This window comes from Astyanax mexicanus, chromosome 17 (assembly GCF_023375975.1).
Source record: "Astyanax mexicanus isolate ESR-SI-001 chromosome 17, AstMex3_surface, whole genome shotgun sequence".
NCBI classification, from domain to species: domain Eukaryota; kingdom Metazoa; phylum Chordata; class Actinopteri; order Characiformes; family Acestrorhamphidae; genus Astyanax; species Astyanax mexicanus.
The window spans coordinates 8,825,492-8,842,587 of NC_064424.1; the positions used below are offsets into that span (position 1 = coordinate 8,825,492).

General features: G+C 37.6%; 1 protein-coding gene across 4 annotated transcripts in view; it reads right to left on the minus strand.

The window, feature by feature from the left end:
* arhgap32b (Rho GTPase activating protein 32b) overlaps positions 1-17,096 on the minus strand; it is a 116,565-nt gene that overhangs the window by 28,844 nt on the left and 70,625 nt on the right. For all 4 annotated transcript variants that reach the window (XM_022676037.2, XM_022676036.2, XM_022676035.2 and 1 more), the window contains 5 exons: positions 13,782-13,868; positions 9,518-9,655; positions 2,992-3,084; positions 2,657-2,779; positions 1,028-1,105 (listed from right to left, as the gene is read on the minus strand). In XM_022676037.2, the coding sequence (XP_022531758.2) occupies positions 1,028-1,105; positions 2,657-2,779; positions 2,992-3,084; positions 9,518-9,655; positions 13,782-13,868 (519 nt within the window). The remainder of the gene's footprint in view (positions 1-1,027; positions 1,106-2,656; positions 2,780-2,991; positions 3,085-9,517; positions 9,656-13,781; positions 13,869-17,096) is intronic.

Genomic DNA, 17,096 nt, shown 5'->3' on the forward strand with positions numbered 1-17,096 from the left:
GCAATTTAGACATACAGCATGATTCCACCATAGCTAAACTGTGATTATTTCCAAAAAGGAATTAAAGTACGATCTTGTTCAACACTGAAGTCCTCTATCTAACCCTAGTGATGACCTCGGACAACCCTGCTTCTTTCCACTAAACCTCATTACATGTATACATGATCCCTAACCCTGCTGTGTGTGTCTGTGAATGTCTGTCTGTCTGTGTGACAGCTGGCGTGGTCTTTGGCTCATCCTTTCTCCAGACAGATGCTGACTACCTGACCTCCAGCTACAGTCTGCAGCAGAGTCCTGGGCCTGGGCCAGTCTGCCCCCTGGTGGGCACACCACACATCTGCCACCATTATTAGCTACTGCCATCCCTGGGCACACACTGCCTCACTGCTGGACCAGAGACAAATGAGTACAACAACAGCCCGATATGCCATTGCGTAGAATATAAACATTAAATTAATGAAGGGGAAGACTAGGCTGAGGGAGTGAACCAGTCCTGGCATATTTTTTTTGGGTCTAATTAAGAAGACTGACAAGTTTAATTCTGCAGAACGTGTAAGAGTAAATGTCAACGCATGCCAAAAAAAAAGAGGACAGAATTAATTAATTAGCTGCTGTCAACAACTGAAAAATCAGTACAGGCCTATAAAAAAGAGCCATTCTACCCACACACTTCTGCGACACACCAAGACTGCGTGAGCCCAATCCAACGTGGCCGTATTCACAGCGTTCCTGCCTGCTTGGCTGAGTGTGCATGAGCTCCCCAGGGCCAGTGAGGAGCCAAACTCTTGGAAAATCAAACAAGGCCTGGTTTGCTGTAACATAGTCTCACAGCCTCCAGAGTATAGACGAAGTTCAGAGCATGGAAGTTCAACCACAACACAGCGCCGTTCACTGTTAATGGGATTCGATCATGTATGTCTAATCAATAGTCAACAACATGCACGGTAGCATCAATATGCCAATAACTTCAGCAGGATAACAGTTAAAAAAAAAATAAACATATGAAGTTTATCTGCAAAATACAAACCTGAAAGCCATGTTTCCCTCGCCACCACGTGGTATCTTCTTTCGGGGGCATGTCAATCACTGAAACAATGTCTCCAACCTGACAGAAACAGACAACACAACCATTTGTCATTTGTCAATACACTAATGACTTGGTGTCAATACCACAAAGTCATTAGCACAACTGAAAAGGTTTTGCTAGCTCTGTCACAATCCTGAAATACACTATTAGCTTACAAAGAACTGCTATATTCGGTAAATGAAACCATGTTTCTGTTCACTGAATGCCACTATTACAAGAAATTAACAATTATTATTAAGGTGAAATGGTGGTTAGGAGCACTGGCTTATTGATTACAGGGTTGTTGATGTGACACCCTGGTCTGCTAAGCTGTCACTGCTGAGCCCTTGAGCAAGGCACTCTACTCTCCATGACAGGGGCCTCGTAGCATGCTTGACCTTGTGAAGTATATGTGCATGAGAAATTACACACACTGTAAAAGTATTACTCAATTAATGATATGCCATTGTAAAACTCATGAGTAAAATAAATAAAAATATATATGTTCAACCAAAATAACACACCACACCAAATTCACTTTCTGCCAGTACAGGTAGATACGGTAAACCACTTTACATGGATGGTCCATTTTATGGTCACATTAATGCTCAACTGACATTCAACTAACATTAAACTGAATGTCTATTAAATGCAGCTTAACCATATGTAAAAACTAATAATTCAAAATAGAACCTAACCCTAACCTTAACCATTAATCAACCCTAAAATCTTATCCCAAACTAAACTTTAAATCTAACTCTAAACCCAATGCTAAAATGTTTGGGTTAGGGTTGGACGCAGGGTTACAATCAATAGAGAATCATTTACTTTCACCTTTCAGTTCAACTGAATTTAAAAGACATACAGTTAAATGTTAGTTGAATGTCATTTGGGCATCAATGAGGCAATCAAATGAACCAAGTAAGTAAAGTGTTACCAATAATTGTTATTAGTTAAAATAACATTCATGAAGTGGACGGTCTGAATGCTAAATCTATATGAAAACGCATTTAAAATAATACAAAAGAAAATCTGTTGATTCTGATTTGAGCCACTTTCATATGTTGTGTTAAAATACAATACACCAATACAAATCAATCTTCATTTAAACTATTCTATATCAATTCAAATAAACCCTAGATTGATCTTTAAAAATTAGCATATTTTATCCCTGTGCGCATAATTCTTTAACCCCTTTCAATCTCGCCTGATTATCTGGCGTGCACATCAGTTAAGTATGGCTGTACCTTGTGTACAATTACAAAAAAACTTCTTTTCATTTTCAAACAAAACCTGTAATTGCAACTGAAATATCACCAAAATAATCAATATAAAATCAGAATTAAAATTGACCTGGGAAATTACTGGTGATACCCATCCCTAGTCTAAACAGCAAGTAGGGGTTATATAGATGTTCAAGCAATATTTTAGTGCAGCTGTATCCATGTGTTGATCACAAAAACTAATATTGCAATAACAATATATATCCATAGACCGTATAAACACAGCCTTGTTAAGTCCTGTTGCATTAGATCAGTGTATCTTATCCATTTTAACTATGCACATATTTTCAGCTACTGCTGCAGTCACCTCAAAAGAAAGCTCATCAGCTGCCTGGGCGATATAGCGCTTAATGACATGAGCAGCTGCGATGGCGGGGACATTGATTGAGGACTCTTCATGCACCAACAAATGATTCCCTTTGTTGTCAACCTGAGGAAAAAGAAGATATGTCAGCTCACTCAAAAAATGGCAGTCAGGCTAATTGCAGTACTGAAACGCTGTTTTACAGCAAGCTAATGAATCTTTAGCTTTTCTTCAGCACGTCTTCGAACCCACTCAGCAGTAGGGTATACAATAAAGCCTCTGTCAACACACCGCCTCTTCAGTGAGACGAGTAAAATGATACTGTGCTGGGTTAATACCTCCATCCACGTGAGGGCTGGCCCGCAGTTTATCTTATTATCAGCAATCGCTGAGAGACGGGAGAGGTAAGCCATCAGCATCTGGGATACTGCCTGTTAGGAGGGGAGAAACAGAGATAAGAGTATTTAAGAAAAAAAGTGAAAGTGAGGAAAGGCTTGATATGGGTCTTAGGGGGAAAAAAACACACACACACACACACACACACGTGGCTAAGTTTGTAACAGTAAAAAAAGATTTCCCTTAAAACAAAAAGTTATCCTTTCATGGGGACATGAATATGAAAACTTTTGATAATTACATTTTCTACTTAACGTACAATAAACAGACATGACCTCAATCATTTTCGCTGCTCTCAATATTACTCATGTTTTACTTAGCAAGAAAAGCCTGTAAATAAGCTGCCATGTCAACTTTGTTCAAAAACACTGGTTTTATTTTACTAACAGTGTAAATCAAAGGTGCAGACAAACCTCCTCATTCAATGTTTTTCTTTCTTTCTTTATTTTGTTTTCTACATTCTAGATTATTATTATAAACATCAAAACAATTAAGGTATGAAATACCATATGGAATTACGTAGAAAAGAAAAATATAAGTATAAACTAAACATGATGAATTAAGATGGTGATTTGGGATGAGCTGGAGCAGCAACTATTGTTCAGCACCTCCAGGAACTCCTTCAAGACGCTGAGAAAACTATTCCAGGTGACTCTCCCTCATAAAGACACTTAGATTAAAATACCAAAATGTCAATAATATATTTATTGTACTTTATTATTTATTATTATTTATGGTACAATATATAATCCAAGCAATAAATAGTATTGTAACAGACCTAGATATGAACAAACCATACAGCAAAAATAAACACCTCATATTCTGACTAATAAACTATTTATTTTAAAGCATGCAATATTGCAATATAATACTACTTCTTTATATTTGCACTTCTAAGATCGAGACTCTGTGGTTTGGTTTACCTACGTCTGTTTATTCTTTAAAAAAATCCTTGCTGAAAGAAATGAGCAGCAGAGCCAAACACACCTGCTTCTATTTCCACCACAGTCACATCTACTCACTTCAACAAGAGCCACAACAAACAGCTTGACATGTGTTTATTTATGGTTTAACAAGGTGCTGGCATTTTTGGTGAGAGTAGACGTGTGTGTAGGTGTGTGTGTGTGTGTGTGTGAGAGAGAGCGAGAGAGGCTGAGAGAGGGAATGGGTAGAAGAGACTGCTTTTACTTTAAGAGCATAATGGTGGCTCAAAAAGCTACAGCTGCACTCAGAATGATAAATTGGGCTCAATTATAATTCCACATGGCTCTCGCGTTGAGTCATATGGCAAGAGGTGGTGAGGTGGAGCTGTTTCAACTTTAATGCAACTACTTTAGTGCAGCTCACGGATCGGTGGGATGAAGAAAGAGCAGATGTATCAACTAGCATGTTAAACAAGCATTGCACATCAGTTTTCTCCAAAAATATGCATAAGGCATTCCCTATATATTAATAATGATAAACAGTATGAGAAAGAATCCATTGCTGAATCACAAAAACAGCTTAATCTGGGGTTACACTGTGTGTGTGTTTGCCCCAATTGTAGTTATTATTCAGAATCTGGCTGAATGTGTGCTACGTTAGCTCAAGAGCTTAGATCAGGCCCAAAAAAATCCAGCCTGACCCGGCCCGAGCCCATTTTGCCCAAGCCATTATGAGCCCGAGCATGATTTAAACCCGACAATTTTTTAGTAGAAAAACTGAGCTTTTTAAAAACATTTTCGAGCTGTTGGAATAAACAAATTCTAATCAGAATAATGTTAATTAACACTGCAACCCTGAAGAAGCATAGATCTATTACCTATTTAAGAACAATGTTTATTAAGAACAGATCTCTGAAAGATTAAAACACGAACAATGATCCTAAGCCTAAACATAAGTAAATAAGGCTACATGAATGACTTTCCTCTAATGTAATATAATAATTTAACTTGGTTTAAGAATATAAAATACTTTCTAAACAAACACACTTTCTTATATTGAGCTTATAGCCTAAGTGCAAAAACACAAAAATAAAAAATAAATAAAATAAATAACAATTTACAATGACTTTCCTCTACCCTAATATAAATAACAAGGTTTAAGAATATAAAATACTTTCTAAATATACAATTTTTAGGCATATAGCCTAAGTGCGAAAACAAGCATTGCGCAGATCCAAAGCTGCGTGATAATAACATTGCAACTTTTTTTAAAAACACAGTTTGAATTGTTACTGTGCTATATTGTGATTATCACATCATAGCTTTAGATAAAATAAAAATAGTATTAAAAAAACAGACGCCTACTTCACAGACTATTTTCTTGAGCCCGACCAGACCTGGCCTGAGGAAAGTGGTGGGAAATCTCGGCCCGGACATGTTTACTGTTCTTAAGTGTCCTCTAACTTCCGTACAGACCATGCTGACCCGGTTTTCTTCCCCAAGTGGTTCTAATACGATTTTCCTGTTACTTTGTCTTCGGTTAGCACAAAAAGTCTTTTTTTAATCTGTATCATGTACCCAAAGGATTTAGAACAATACGCAAGCTTCACCACTTGCTGCACAATAAAACACAACGTCCCTAAGACAACGTCCAAAAACATACAGGTCAGACTCAATAGGACTGCTATGCTGTGAGTAGCTTCCTCTTCTCTTAATAAAGATCTCAGTTGCAATCCTTCTACATAGAAGATTTGTGCTCCTATTCTAAGAGGCTTCACAAATGGCCCCGGCAGCTAAGATTAGCTCCACCCACATTAACAGCCCAACAGCATCTGCATCAAACCTTTGCTGCGTCACTTCTCAAGAAATCCTATGAGGAAAGTGCTGCCGCTCTGCATTCTTGATGAATGCAAATGAAGAACAATCAAATGAGGCCCTGCTATAGAGCTCGGCTGTGACTCACAGGGTTAGCACTGATGGGACCTGCTCCAGCTAAACTTTTCTCCAGGTTCCAACGTACTGTCAGACTGAATCCTGAACACGCACTGGCAACGGCCTCTGGAAACCAGTCCAAACAGAACACAAAGGCCAAGTGGGGAGGAAGAGAAGGCTTAATTATGTGGACGGGGACATGGGCCCCTTGTAGTGGTGCATGGTCTTGCAAGCAAAGAACACTTGCTTTCAGATTTTGTGCTTACCTAGCAGCGAGGAGACAATGTACACTATATGGAAAGTATTACTACATAGAGTATATGAAGCATCCAAAGTGGTTCAGAACCAGCAACTTACTAAATAGCTCTTTTTTTTTTTGGCATGGTAGAAAAGCTTAGGCTATATGGGTAAGAAAAAACTGACACGGTTCATTTAATGAAACAGGCATCTGGATCATTTGTTTCTAACTGTTTGTAACCCATAACTGTTACAGTCTGTCGAGATAAAGGCACAGCACAGACTACACTAACAAAGCTGAACTAGAAAAGAGCAAGCTTAAAGGCTAGCTTATACTCCCTTGAATTAATATAATTTTAGTGTTTTGCACAGAAAAAAACACTTTTGCTTAAATATGGAGCTTTTTTTTTTATTTAAATTTTTACTAGTGCCTAAAACCTTCGCACAATGTCCTTTACAATGGCATGGATGTTACACAACATATCCACTGATGGGTGGTTCAAAAGTTTCTGACAACAACAATATACATGGTAATGGTGAAGAAGGTCCTGGTAATGTACTAATTACACACACTGTTTGCAAAAAGGAAAGTATTTTTGGTCCTATATTTTATCATTTTGGATTTTCTTCAAAAGCGCAGCTCGGGCATAAGCAGGTGAGCAGTGCAGTTTACTGGATATCTGCAGCCAGATGCTTTTTGCACCACTTGCCATTTTCCTTAGCTACCATGTAAATGCAGAAGTGTGAGTTTTGAAGCTCCACAATTGACTGACATTGTGATTCACTAACAGCTTTGTGGTGTAACTGGCACACTGACGGGCTCCTACTGTTTGAAGGCAGTACTTTATTTGTAAACAGATGGCATGTTAGGCACTACAAGACCTTCTATTCACATTTTAACCAGTGTTTTAACCAGTCGGGATGACAGTCTTGTCATCCCGAAAGCATCTCCTGAAAAGTACAGCATCTCCTGGGAATCAGTGTTTTACAAAGTTTAAGAAGTTTTTTTTTTTTTCAAGTTTAAAAAAGTAATTAATAAAAATAATAATAATTAAAAAATAATAATAATAGTAATTTTAACCATTAACCCTAAATATAACTTAACATTGAGGTGGCTGTGCCCATGCATTGGGCCATGAGCATAATACAACCACAGGAGCTCTTTTCTTGCGATAGCTCAGAGTGTTGGGTGGCACAGAATAGCTGATTACACAGGAGAGCCTCCACTTAGCAGCAGAGAAAGAGCCTTCCATTACTGCAAACTATAATGGGCAGCATTAACAGCCACTCAGTCTTCAAAGCAGATCGATTTAGCTGTGAAAATATGCCATAGTTCAAGTATACTTCTGCACAAAACAAACAGAGAAAAAGCCCAACACAGCAGGGGAAAGAGGCTTTTCAAACAAAAAAAGCCTACAGAGACATACATGAGGATGCCTCGGCATTGCAAGCCATTAGATGCTATTAACCATCCCGGCTCCAAACCTTCCCTTAAAGACAACTTAAAATGAGCACAGCTCTGAAGGTGAGGCACGCCATGTAATGCATGTATAAGCTGCAATCAAATGAAAATTGCTTTTAAACGGGTGAGCCCAAAACAGATTAGTGGCCTAGCAGGAGGGAAAAGGAAGGGTAGCATGTACAGCAATTTTCCACCAAATATGTTTACAACAGGCACAATCTCCATCTGGTCTTTATCTGATGGAGAAAGGGCATTTTTTAAACACTAAATGACACGTCAATAGTGTACAATTTCTTTAAATAAGATACAGAACTTATCTAACATCACATTTTTAATATTTATAACTCTGCACCACGAGTATCTGCCAAGCACTTTCAGACATAAGTGCTGATCAGAGCATTTCTATGGGCTTCAAAAGCTCACAAACATACAGTTTATTTAAGATGTTAAGATGTTTTATGCTTAAATAATGTATTCTACAAAATAAAATGTGTGCATAGTTTGTGGCTTAACCACATAAGGGCTTTCTTCTTAATGTATTGAACTACGCTAACTAAGCGTTTTCTAGCTGTGCTAAAGCTTTAAGCCTTGGGGCAAATATAAAAGCATACAAAACTTTGTGTTCTATTAACTAGAGAGGGAAGTCCCTGGGTAAATTCAGAGTGTGTTTCAGTCTGTGCAAATCCTGACATTCCTGATTTTTGTCACTATTCGAAATTCATACAAAAAAAATCCCAAATTCAGGCTAGGAATCAATTTAATGGATTCCTTTAGATTTTGTGTAAACTTTAAAGTTGAGATTGATTATGAAATGGATGATACCTGAAATGTTCCTTAGGTGTGGTTAGGTGATTGCTATGGTGCTGCAAGGTGGTTGCCATGTTCAGAAATGTGTACAAGAGTACAAGAGATCCAAGATTTGAGTGCTCTAGCCAAAAAATGACTGAATAAAATTTAAAGTGTTCTTTAAGCTCCACGCTTAAGTGGAAGTACTGAAGTATTCAAACTTTTTTTGTCCTAAAGAAATGGAAGCAGTTCGTTAAAAAAATATAGTACTGAAGTATTAAAGTAAAAGTACATTACTGTGTTGTGTAGTTATTACAAAAATCTGTGGATGGGTCTTAGAGTAAAAGGCAGAACGGGAGCAGCGAGATCTTCCTATAAGATCAGCTTAATCACTTGATTCATTAAATGATGAGGAGCTTCATCAAAAACCAGTGACTATGCAGCTCATAAAACTGTATCAGAGTTGAAGTATTAAATTAATTAATAATATTCCAGTAGATACAGATACAGCATTCCAGCACTCATGTACAGTGTGTTTTGGTGTTGCCAGATGACTGCTGTGATATCTTATATTTCAATTGGTTTATATAATGTTTTGCAAAAACCTTTGTCTAAAAGTAAACATTTATCTAATAGGTGGACTGTAAATAAAGTTTGGCTAACTGAACTGTGTGCACAAACTTTCTGCAAAAATGTGGGGTGCCCAATGATTTGCCCAAAACATGGTTGGTGCAAAGCTTATTCATGCACAGATAGTACTGGAGAGTAATGGAGAAAAAGGGGCCATGTATGTTCTTTCAGCTGTGGGAGAGCCAAGTTGGGTTGCTTTAAAATGCATAAAGCAAAAAACTATGCTGCTGCTTACTACTACTATGAATGTGTCAAATATTATGGTTTTAGCTTGAAAAAAAATATATGACTTTTGGAGAAAAATACGCTAAATTTGGATGCTTACTGTAGAGGATAGGTGTGTAGGAGTTGATATGTCAGTGCTAAGAATGGTACACTAACAAAATGATAAAGGTAGTAAAGGTAGATGACCCTAAACAGTGGAAGAGCATCCTGCATGTCTTCTGCAATCAAACCCCCACTTAATAACCAGTGCAGACGAGCTGATTAGTGACTTACCTCTGCTCTCTCCCTCAGACTGTCGAATCGAGGCAGCTCTGGGAGCTGTGAGAACCGTCGGTCATAGATGCAGAGATGGAGGTGCTTGTCCAGCACTCGGAAGTCTTCATAACTCCGTCTCACGATCCAGCTTCGCCCCTGCGGAGCAGCAGGACAGTTGCAAACTCAGACAAAGTAAACAAACAAGTGAGCCACAACACAATGGTGAAGCTTGCCCTCCCTCTGCATAAAGCCTCACAGAAAGTAAATCATGCTCACTCTTTTAGTGCTGGGTAAATAATGGGCTTAGCCTCTGGTTTAAGGCCCAGCAGGAGAGCGCACTACTGCACCACCACACGCACGCACCTCCGACTACAGTTTTCTATCTACTGCAGCTCTATGCACTGCATCAGCTAGAGTAGAGAGAGTGAAGAGATGAGGATAAAGGGTTTGGAGGCCAAATAAACCGAGACAGAGGAGTTAAAATCCCTACACAGGACTGTAATAGGGTTGTAATATAGTCACTTTATATACAGTATGCAGAAAACAACAAAGTAAAAATACCAGTTTTTGACCACAACTCCTTCACTACCTACAAAAATGCCAAATGTCAATGGACAGGATGTCCTACAGAAGTTAATGAACACAATAAGCACTGTTTTTAAGGATCTCCTACATTGAATGGGGATGTGAATTTCTGCCAGGGTTGCCTGTCAGATTGCACAGACAATTCTAGCCAGACGTTGCCAGTCATCATCATTACCACCTGCTTCCCTGCTGTCCACTGTGGGTGATAAAATAAGCCTTCTGTTCTTCCCTTTTTGAATTTAAATCCCCAATATGCATGACACAGTGGATCAAACAATGTTAAATGGCCATAAACAACTGCAAAAACAGAATTAGTCCCAACTATCTGTGACCCACTATCAGGCCTTGATCCTACTTCGCCTTGCTATGAGCACGTTGTCCAATATCCAACTTCACTCAAAAGATAACGCCTCACAACCAAGATCAATGTAGATATTGCTTTTCTTAAGACTTTAGGCATTACCTTTTTTTACATTGTGTAAAAATTTAATGATGAATAGAACAGGAAAGCTTATGTTAAAGTTTACTCTAAAATAAAGAGTTTTGTTTCTTCTTTTGTCATTTTTTTTAAGACACAAGCTTTGTGTGTCAACAACAATAAGCATCTTAAAGGGAAAACAAATTACCAGTTTTATGCACTGTTCAATGCATAAGAGGATCTCGCTCTGACTATTAAGGTTAATTTTTGTTATTTTTCAAGTCAGGGACTGGGTTTAATTCTTTGTGGGAAACAGACTCTGTACTACATCATCTAATGAACTGTTACTGAACCACAAAGTACATTTTGTTCTGCCCAAATGTTTTTTTTAATCAAAAATACAGCTTTTTCACTTATTGTGGGCTGCATTATCTGCAGTTTCAGTCCCATCATTTTCTGTTGTTCTACACTGTTCAGTCAAAAACATTTGTACAACTTTCTTTAAAATATTGTAGCTATTATTTACTCAGTTTATTAAAATATTTTATTGAGTAAACACAAAAATTAATCCAGAGATATCCACAAACTCTTAAAACCACACAGACACTTAGCAAAGCACAAGCACACCAGATACAAACTTCATATGATCTAGCATGAAAATACAGGTTATATGATTCTAAGCTGCAGAAAATTACTGAAATGCAGTGTGATGAAACCTCACCACAGGACCTACTTCAATTTCTGCTGAACACTTACATCCAAGCTTTTACAATACATTACATTACAGTACATGAGATGCTGCTAAACTGACCTACTGCAAATCCTTTCCACCAGAGTCTCAATCCCACTCACACAGCCCACTTCCAGCACTATAATCTAAATTAAATGTACTGTAGCCCTGTACCATTTTCACCATACTTATGGTGGACACACAGATGGAATGTTGCCTCTGCTTTTAACCAATCCATACAGTGAAATAGAGCTGCAACAATTAGTCAGTACAACGCTAATTATTTAAAAATGATCATTTATAAAAATGAGTCGACTTGAATTTCAAAGTGAACTAATCTTTAATTTGTAACAGCATAGTACGACACCGTGCTTGAGACAGAAATGCAATGGGGTATACAACAGATTATATATACACTCACTAAAGATTCCTACTTTGATCAGATGGGCATTTAAATCCCATGTTTAGCAGTTTTACATTCTAAAGCAATCAAGTGATCAGAAATAATCACTAACTAATCGTTTTATCGAAGAAATAATCATCAGATAAGTCAACTACCAAAATACGCATTATAGTTGCAGCACTACAGTGAACAAACACACACATACACACTAGTCAAGAACACCATAGTGATACATTGAGCACAAATGCACTGAGTGGTGGGTTGTGGTGCCTAGGAAACAGTGACATTTATAGGAGTTTATATTCTTACTCAAATGTCTCAACAGTGGCAGCTTGGAGAATCTGGGTATCAAACCCACAACCCTGTCAACAATAACCTGGGGCTCCAACCACTGAGCCTCCACTGCCCCAGCTTCAATAAAACTATGCGCTTCTCCCAACAATTTATAACCCCTCTTTAATGATGCTGTATTTTTTCTCTGTTACCTTTTGTAATTTGAAAGGCTCAGATTCCTCTCTCCACACTGTGGCCTCAAACCACCGACCTCCAGAATTCAAGGCAACACAAAACCTCACTGTCTTTGATGGAGCCTTTAAAGATTCCTCTGAACTAGAGCCACAGCAGGGGGACAGAAAATGTGCCACAGCCTGCTGTAAAGCTCACACAGCCACTGAAAATAAACAGCAGAGTCCAGCCCACGCTGCTTTCATTTCATATGGAACTTCTGGAGTAGTTATTTGTTTGGGAATCCTCCTTTGAGAGTTTATGGAGCTAAAAAGATCTTCCTGTGTCTCTGGGTTCTGGCTTACCGTGCACCAGGGCTCTGGGCCAGTTCAACACCACCACCTTTTTTTCCTGCTACAGGAGCAGCGGCTGTGGATTTGGGTCTCTTTTCACACACTGGAGAGAAATGTTGGAATTTCCACTCACACAGCCACAATTTTCCACCACATTTCCAAGGTCGAAATGACAGTTGCTACCATTCAAGCAAGTGCACGAACAGGCGCTTCTCAAAAGTCTTTCCATCTCTTTCATGCAGTCTGTGGCCAGGTTTCCATCCGAAAATTTCACAAAATATACGAGTAGTTGTGATATTTCGATAGAAGCTCATGCAAAATGAAGCATGTTTCAATGAAGCATCTGTATCACAATGAAGTGAGTAAATAAAGCATTGAATCAAGCAATATGGAGAGGTTTTACAGGTAGGACAAATAGGGCCCACCTAATCACTACAGAAATCGATGTGCAACCGTGACACTATACAATATACATCTGGGAGCACAAACACACAAGACAAGTCTATGAAAAGAATGAAGGGTTATTTGTCAGACTAGCAGTAACATGATCATACCTTCCATGGTCTTTTATAGTCACTAGCTACACATGTCAAATTATTAAAATAGTCAATGCTTTATTTATTTAAGCTAAACACTTGTATGAAGTACAAAGTAAAAAAAACAGCAGTATATGAAGAATATTCAAATTTTATTTTAGATGTAAAAACAGTTCATAAAAAAAAATCATGTATGACACTGTATGCCCAGCAATAAGCACTAAACTAACAAACAGTACATAATATTTTTCTCAATAAGTTTAAAATATTACATTGTCATCTACAGTCATGAGGGTGGATGGGTTGTATGTTCATTAGCATATATTTTCTTTCTTTTAAAAAAGTGTCAATCGTAAAAAAAAATACAAAAAAACATGAAAAATATATGCAAGATTGGCAATGAAGGCTTCTTACTTTGTCTGCAATTGGTTCATAAAGCCTCTTTATACTATTAAAAATTTCTGTCCTATAAAAAAATGTATTGGCTGCTATTCCAAATCATTTTTGTAAGTCTTTGAGCTCATCCTTCCTCATGTACTTCTATATAGATACAGTTAATTGTTACACAATGTTGACCATGTTCTTAAGGGGACATAATTTTCCCATCCTGCATCCCAATCATCCATCCCCTGTGCAAAGTGTCAATTCCAAGGTCTCTCCCACTAATCTCACTGTATTGATCTGTCCTGTGCAGCATCAGTTCCTGTGTGTGGGCTACTGTCACTTATTCCTTTGTGCAATTGTGGTTTATGCCTCATGTAAAACTGTCTAAAGTAGAAAAGCATCAATATTAAAGAGAAACTGTAGACACACCTGACAGAAGATCTGGACCAGGTACACCAGCTCTTTGGACTCCAGGCCATTCCGGGTCACTTCAGTCTGCTCTTCTGCGAGGCTCAGCTGCAAGACAAAAGAAGATCATATATGAGCGTGACAGTTAAAAAGCTACACATGATGCATTAGTAGCTTCACACTTCTTCTTCCTCTGTTAATGCTACCCTTAAAGCACTTTAACTACACCTCTGTTCAGAAAGGTGTTACAATGTTGAAGAGGCGTTGGCTGACTTGTAACCAGCCGAGAATACTGCCTACGTACTATAAATAATAGATGGAGATAAAGGGAATTACTACAGCAGGGTTAAACTAGCACAGCAGGTGAATCACACAGTTTATTGCTATTAACCAAGATGATACAGACTGATAGCTGTGAGTGCACACAAATCAAATAACCTAGAGCACATAATTCACCAAGCAAAGCACTGACAAACAGTACTATGGCCTTTAGTGTATTAACCTGGTTCATAATGGAAGCAAACATTACATTACATGCACATAACATTACATAATGTCAGTCGTGACCTGCACTGGATCCTACACACAATCACATCTCACTCTGTTTTAAAAAAGTGAAAACTCCACTTTCCAGAGGTAGAAATATCATTGGTTACCCTTTTGTAGTGAATCATGTATCAAATAACGAACCAACTGAATTAAAATGTAGGACTGAGATACATTATAAATATGTTTACAACATACATTGAATACAAGAATGTAACACGAAAACTATTTATGAATTAGAATACAAAAAAAGACAATAAATGCCTGCAGGCAAAAATCAAATTAAAACACAGCAGTACCCCCAAGATTTTTTTTTTTTAACAGGGCAAGAGTTTTTCTGTTTCACAATAAAAAAAAAAAACTGTAGACAAGACACGAAACACAAGCATCCACACTATACTCAAAAAACACATTTTGCTGGAGGCAAGACATGATTTTGTAAAGGGATTTTATTGCTATTTGTGCAGAGTTGAACAATGAAAGATGGAGCTGCACTGCCAGAAAATAAGAATGGTCAGACGCACGTCTTAGAATGATCCATGACTACATTAACAACACTAACGACTAGTTGCTATGGTTGGGTGACATTGTGTAAAAAAAAAAAAAAAAAAAAAAGAATAAATAAATAAATAAATAAATAAATAATCTCGATATTCTTCAATTATATGAGCGATTCTCCATTACGATTTTTCGTTCTTACATAACCGTTTTTTATTTACAAACAGACACCATTTAAAGTGATGCACAAGCTACTGTTTCCTTTAATTTTATAGTTTTTTTATGAACAGTAGGCAGCCCCCTTCAACCTTACATGCAGCTTTCATATTAAACATGGTGTAAACATAAGCTTCTTGTATTTCAGCTAAGGAAAAGTGTAAACAATAAAAATTAGTCGAATGAAAAAAGTTTCTGACAGAAGCAGATGTCTACTGAGATTCCTTCTGACAGCTTCTACATGCAAAGTACAATGTTGATTATTGTCTTTGGAAACTGCATTAAAACAGAAATATCATTAAAAATATATTAGATTAACCTCCCAGCATTACTAGTTGCATGTGCAATTAATAATGTATTATTCAAATCAATATTTCAAGCAAATATATAGCAAATATATTTTAAAAAAAGTCATATTATTGTACATATTATTGTTGAGAACTGAGCACTGATTTTCTGATCGCAAACATACACAAACTTGCCACAGGTGTATTTTACTCAGTTTCAAATGGTGTGTACTATTTGAAAGTACCAAAGCGCTGCTTCTGCCTTCCAATGGAGAAACTGCTTTAATTGATTCATATTAATACATGCAGTATTCTTTTGCTTTAAAATAAAATAAAAAAAAGAGGACAAATAAAAATCTTACAGGGACCTGGGCATTCTTTTTCTAACGTTATTTATAATCAAGTCTATGATTAAAGAATCTTCAAATCAATGCATTTTCACACCACTAGCATTAACATAAAGGTCATTTAACCAAGCAAAACAAACAAACAAAAATACACCCACTCACACAGTAAATTACCCACAGTAATAAAATACGAGTCCACCAGAAAAGGTCACCCTTTGTTTTTGCTGCAATTCATTATTTTCTCTCGAGCCATTTTCACAAGCAGTATCTTTATGCTTCGTAGCATGTTACAATCACCTATTGAAGGAAGCGGTACACGGTGTCTGCATGGGGGTCTTTTCAGACTGTTTTCATGATTCTGTGTGTGTGTCTGTGGTGTGTGTGAATGGCACCCAGTGTCCTTTGTGCCTGGAGGGGCCTGCTCTGCATTGCACTGTGACTGACACATCATTACTGCTGTGCCTCAGATGGGACTGCTTACTCTAAGAGATTGGTGATGCACATCAACATTACCTCAGGGAGAAGCCTGCATTCACTTCCACATAAACATGCATATATTGTACACACAACCTAAGAGCAACTAAAACCCTCATTTATCTGCCTATTTCACTAACTGCTCCCAGTAGGTCGCTGTGTCTCCATGCACAAAAGAAACCTGCATCTCTGGTAGTTCAGATCCCGGCTGATATGGTGACACAAATGTGAAGAGTTTTAAATTATAATATATAGGACCTCTGTGCTAAAGCAAGTGTGGAGACACTTGGGAATATGTCTGTAAATCAAGACCTATTGTCTGTCCATGCTAAGCTAGAACAATCCCCAGAGACCTTTCAGCAAAAAGGCGACAACAGAAAATCACCTCTAGTTTTAGCAATTAAAATAAAACCACAGCAATAATACATAGAATTAATTGTTCTTTATGCCAACCAGCAATGTAGGATGGTAGGGTTATCAAGATGCTAGTCATCATGACATTACTTTCAAGGTCAACTGTACTGTTATCATTGCTCAATATACAAAATGTTGCTATTGCTACAATTACATTACCAGGCTGATTGATTCAAATCAGATTTTTTTGCCTTAATATGAACAGACCTGATTTGTAATGAAAAATCTGGTACTTTTTAACTAAGGTTTGATTTACTTTCAAATATGGTCCTAGATCAAATACGCATTTGATTTGTGGGCAAGTGGTATGAATGTAAAATAAGCAGACTGCTCTGTACACATGTTCTTATAAGTAAGTCTGTTCACACAGTGCCCCTTTTATAGTTAGTTAGTTTGTTCCAGTCCAAAACAATTACAGAGTTTGCAAACTTGGAGCCTTTTCTCTGTGAATTGTTTTTTTGGAGATGGAAATATCTAAGCATACCAAAATGTGACAAAACAACCATATGAGAACATCCTCTCTGCTTATTGGTCAGACCCGCCTTGGGCAAGAA